Source organism: Myotis brandtii, unplaced genomic scaffold (genome assembly GCF_000412655.1).
Source record: "Myotis brandtii unplaced genomic scaffold, ASM41265v1 scaffold1020, whole genome shotgun sequence".
NCBI classification, from domain to species: Eukaryota; Metazoa; Chordata; class Mammalia; order Chiroptera; family Vespertilionidae; genus Myotis; species Myotis brandtii.
Window position 1 is genome coordinate 760,698 of NW_005353406.1, and position 5,150 is coordinate 765,847.

The 5,150-nt window shown below is 58.8% G+C and overlaps 1 protein-coding gene across 1 annotated transcript in view; it reads right to left on the reverse strand.

The window, feature by feature from the left end:
• Window positions 1–3,062: 3,062 nt before the first annotated feature.
• Window positions 3,063–5,150, reverse strand: part of APOPT1 (apoptogenic 1, mitochondrial) — an 11,713-nt gene continuing 9,625 nt past the window's right edge. The window contains exon 6 of the mRNA XM_005856350.2: window positions 3,063–3,442. Within this exon, the coding sequence (XP_005856412.2) occupies window positions 3,340–3,442 (103 nt within the window). The 3' untranslated portion in view covers window positions 3,063–3,339. The remainder of the gene's footprint in view (window positions 3,443–5,150) is intronic.

Here is a 5,150-nt window from a genome sequence, read left to right on the forward strand (position 1 = left end):
GGGGTCAGCGGTTCAGTCTGGAGGTGGTGGTGATGGCTGCACAGTGTGAACGCGCTCAGGGCCGTGGAGCTGCACACGCAGAACGGTGGACTTCACGTGCACTTTCACACACACACACACACACACACACGTCTTCTCCACTTGGGCCTCTGGGCCTGGCATGTCTGCTGAGGTGACCTCGCTCCGAGGGAGGGGCTGCCCTGCACAGGGGTCAGGTTCCTAAGGATGCCTCCCAGCAAGGTGCCCGCCACACCCACTCCCCCTCTCCTTCCCAGTGGGCGGGGCCTGCCGGCCACCCGGGGCTGACCCCTCCCAGGAAAGGTGAGTGACCAGCAGAGGCCTGTAGCCCCTGGCAGCTCCTGCAGCCTTCAGGTCACAGTTCGATTCCTGGTCAAGGGGGTGAGGGCACGTGCCTGGGTTGTGGACTCGATCCTCAATGAGGGGCGTGCAGGAGGCAGCCGATCGATGATTCTCTCTCATTATTGATGTTTCTCTCTCCCCCCCCCGTCTCTGAAACCAATAAAAATATATTTTAAAAAAACCACCACAAGGGAAGAGCAGCGTCAGAGTGGTGCAGGGGGCCCGGGTCCCCCCTGCCCTCCTGAGGGCCCCCCGGGTCCCCCGCAGGCGAATGAGAGCAGCTAAGACACCAGTGCCCACACTCGCCCCAGCACACAGGAGGAAGAGACTCAACTTCATTTTACTTTTTAATTCAGAAACAGAAGCATTATCTTTTCTTTTGCACATAAGAAATTAAGCCTCTTTTATTTATTTTTAAAGTTAAAAAGATGAGTTTTTATGCACAAACACAAAAACACTCTTGTTTGCTAAACAGCTTTGTTGAGCTGTAATTCATACATACAATTCACCCACTAAAGCGCGCATTTTGGTGTCTGGTGTACCCCCCTGAGGTAGCCCCCAGAAATGCTCCCCCCGCCCACGGCTGTGACAGGGAATCGCCTCACACCACCTGGCCTGGCGGGCTGAGCATACACATTTCAGGGTCAAAATAACATTACTTACAATTTGTTCTCCTTTTATTTGCAACTTAAAGTGACATTTCCCAGTCATATTTTTTTTAATTTTAAATATATTTTATTGATTTTTTTACAGAGAGGAAGGGAGAGGAATAGAGAGTCAGAAACACCGATGAGAGAGAAACATCGATCAGCTGCCTCCTGCACACTCCCTACTGGGGATGTGCCCGCAACCCAGGTACATGCCCTTGACCGGAATCGAACCTGGGACCCTTGAGTCCGCAGGCTGACACTCTATCCACTGAGCCAAACTGGGCAGGGCTCCTAGTCATTTAATCTTAAATGTTTAGAATCCAAGGAGGGAGCCCTGCCCTGGCCGTGTGGCTCAGTGGCTGAGTGCCGTCCCAGACGCCGGGAGGTCACCAGTTCGATTCCCGGTCAGGGCACATGCCGGGCTTCAGGCTCCATCGCCAGTAGGGGGCGTGCAGGAGGCAGCGGGCCGATGTTTCTCTCTTATGGATGTTTCCCCCTCCCTCTCCCTTCCTCTCTGAAATCAATACAAACAACAGACGCCATCTGTTTGCCAAGTGGCTCGCTTACTGACGTGGCCCGGCTGCCAAGGCAGGGGTCCCCTCCTGCAGGTGTGACCCCCCCCCCACAGTGCTGGCTTTAAAAGATTTAAAAGGGGGTGGGGTTTAACCACGTTCCGGCACCGCCCGGGAGCACATGGGGAGCTCTCCCAGGTGCCCCTGACGGAGCACCCGCCCCTGCTTCCCGTCTGCCCCCGCGCAGGGCAGCTGCATTTCCCGGCGTGGTCCCTGGTCCCTGGTCCCTGAGGGCTGGGGCACTGCAGCAGCTGCCAGTCACTCCCGTCCGAGGAGTCGGGAAGGCCTGCCGCGCTGTTCTCTACTCCAAATTGGAGGAATTCGAAACGCAACACACAGGCACACAGGGCTCGGGCTTTATTTAACGTCACTTCTGTGACCAGAGCCAGCGGGAGTCTGGGCGGGACAGAGCCGCGGGCCCCGGGCACCAGGGCCACATCCTCCTGCTGCCTGGCACTGCCATAAGCCGGGGCCCAGGGAGAAGGGCTGGACCCCGGCCACCGACAGGCGGTTAGATCCCGGGAACACGCTCCGGTGAGATCCCGGGAACACGCTCTGAGAACCAGCCGCTTCCCGCCAAGCCTGGCGCGCGGGTGGGGGTGGCCGGGCGGGCTCCTAGCTGCTGGTCTTCTGCTTCGGTCGCAGCTTGTTCCAAACCCTCTCCAGGGCCACTCTGCCCATGAAGAAGGTGATGGCAAAGTTACGCTTGTACCAGTCCCTGCAGAGGAACGGACAGCGGTGACCCCCAGCCGGACACTGAGGACTGACCGAGAGGCGAGTGGCCTGACTGCCCCCTCCTCTCCGCCCCTCCTCTCTCGGCCTCAGGAAGGCCCAACTGTCCCTAAACGCCTTCCCTCCCTCCACCTGGACTTCACCAGGCTGAGAATAGGCAACTCGGGGATGCCAGTGAGGCGCCAACCCCTTGGCACCCACCCTGGAGGCCCCTGCAGGCCGCCTGGTTTTTGCTGAAAGCCTGCAGAGGAGCCCTCGGAAGCCACGCCAGCAGGGGGCGTGCAGGAGGCAGCGGGTCGATGTTTCTCTCTTATGGATGTTTCCCTCTCCCTCTCCCTTCCTCTCTGAAATCAATACAAACATTAAAACAACAGAAGCCATCTGTTTGCCAAGTGGCTCGCTTACGGACGTGGCCTGGCTGGCGAGGCAGGGGTCCCCTCCTGCAGGTGTGACCCCCCCCCCACAGTGCTGGCTTTAAAAGATTTAAAAGGGGGTGGGGTTTAACCACGTTCCGGCACCGCCCGGGAGCACATGGGGAGCTCTCCCAGGTGCCCCTGACGGAGCACCCGCCCCTGCTTCCCGTCTGCCCCCGCGCAGGGCAGCTGCATTTCCCGGCGTGGTCCCTGGTCCCTGGTCCCTGAGGGCTGGGGCACTGCAGCAGCTGCCAGTCACTCCCGTCCGAGGAGTCGGGAAGGCCTGCCGCGCTGTTCTCTACTCCAAATTGGAGGAATTCGAAACGCAACACACAGGCACACAGGGCTCGGGCTTTATTTAACGTCACTTCTGTGACCAGAGCCAGCGGGAGTCTGGGCGGGACAGAGCCGCGGGCCCCGGGCACCAGGGCCACATCCTCCTGCTGCCTGGCACTGCCATAAGCCGGGGCCCAGGGAGAAGGGCTGGACCCCGGCCACCGACAGGCGGTTAGATTCCGGGAACACGCTCCGGTGAGATCCCGGGAACACGCTCTGAGAACCAGCCGCTTCCCGCCAAGCCTGGCGCGCGGGTGGGGGTGGCCGGGCGGGCTCCTAGCTGCTGGTCTTCTGCTTCGGTCGCAGCTTGTTCCAAACCCTCTCCAGGGCCACTCTGCCCATGAAGAAGGTGATGGCAAAGTTACGCTTGTACCAGTCCCTGCAGAGGAACAGACAGCGGTGACCCCCAGCCGGACACTGAGGACTGACCGAGAGGCGAGTGGCCTGACTGCCCCCTCCTCTCCGCCCCTCCTCTCTCGGCCTCAGGAAGGCCCAACTGTCCCTAAACGCCTTCCCTCCCTCCACCTGGACTTCACCAGGCTGAGAATAGGCAACTCGGGGATGCCAGTGAGGCGCCAACCCCTTGGCACCCACCCTGGAGGCCCCTGCAGGCCGCCTGGTTTTTGCTGAAAGCCTGCAGAGGAGCCCTCGGAAGCCAGGGCCTTGCCAGCGTCACAGAGCCCCGCCCTCTCCCGCGCGGTGGCCTGCGCTTCTGTGTAAGTTGTGTCTCTAAAGGGGGGCCTCGCTCGTTGCCAGCGTCACAGAGCCCCGGCCTCTCGCGCGAGGTGGCCTGCGCTTCTGTGTAAGTTGTGTCTCTAAAGGGACAGCTCCACGGCTTCTGACAGACTGTGCTGGGGCCCCTGGTCCCGGCCTGCTCGCCTGCGACTGACTTACAGAACGGCTCACACTTGCAAATGCCCCCACTGTGGGCAGTGAGTGGCGAAGCTGGAACGTGTTCACAGCGGAACACACATTCCAGACCCTTGGGGCGGAGCCTCGGAGGCTGGGAGGCCAAGTGCCAGGCTTTCCCACCAAATGAGCTGATGCAAGAATGAGCAACAGCCGGGGGACACCCGGGAGCTGACGCCTCCGCCGTGAGAACCCTCTTTACACTCCGTCCACTTCAGGTGCCAGCAATGGGGACGGGGCCCCGAGTGAGCCGGGCTTCCCGGAAAACAACGACACAGATTCCAGGAGGCTGTGTTCCACCTTCAGGAAAAGCAGGTGCCGCCCCCACGCAGACGACCTGCCGTGACAGGTGTAGGGAGGAAGGGCGGGCTCCGGCGCTGCCTAGCCTGGCTGAGGCTGGCCCTCTCCGCTCTGAGAGCCACCAGCGCACGTCCAGCTCTCAGAGGGACGCGGAGGTCCAGAGAAAGTTGCTCCCGGTCGGCTGAGCAGCGTTACGGCTCAGAGCACCCGCGGCACCAGCAGTACCTTCGCTCTCCCAGCTCCCAGCCTCGGCCGGTACCACCAGGCTCTAGCCCAGTGATGGCGAACCTTTTGAGCTCGGCGTGTCAGCATTTTGAAAACCCTAACTTAACTCTGGTGCCGTGTCACATATAGAAATGTTTTGATATTTGCAACCATAGTAAAACAAAGACTTATATTTTTGATATTTATTTTATATATTTAAATGCCATTTAACAAAGAAAAATGAACCAAAAAAATGAGTTTGCGTGTCACCTCTGACACGCGTGTCATATGTTTGCCATCACTGGTCTAGATTCTGCCTCTCCTGCTCCACGCGGTGCCGCCACTGTTATATTTTAAAGCAAATCTCTGCCCAGCCCAGGAACCAAGAGGTCCCAGGTTCGATTCCCAGTCAGGGCACATGTCTGGGTTGCAGGCTCGATCCCCAGTAGGGGGTGTGCAAGAGGCAGCTGATCCATGATTCTCTCTCATCACTGATGTTTCTTTTCTTTCTTTCTTTTTTTTAATATATTTTTATTGATTTTTTACAGAGAGTAAGGGAGAGGGATAGAGAGTTAGAAACATCGATGAGAGAGAAACATCCATCGGCTGCCTCCTGCACACCCTCTACTGAGGATGTGCCTGCAACCAAGGTACATGCCCTTGACCGGAATTGA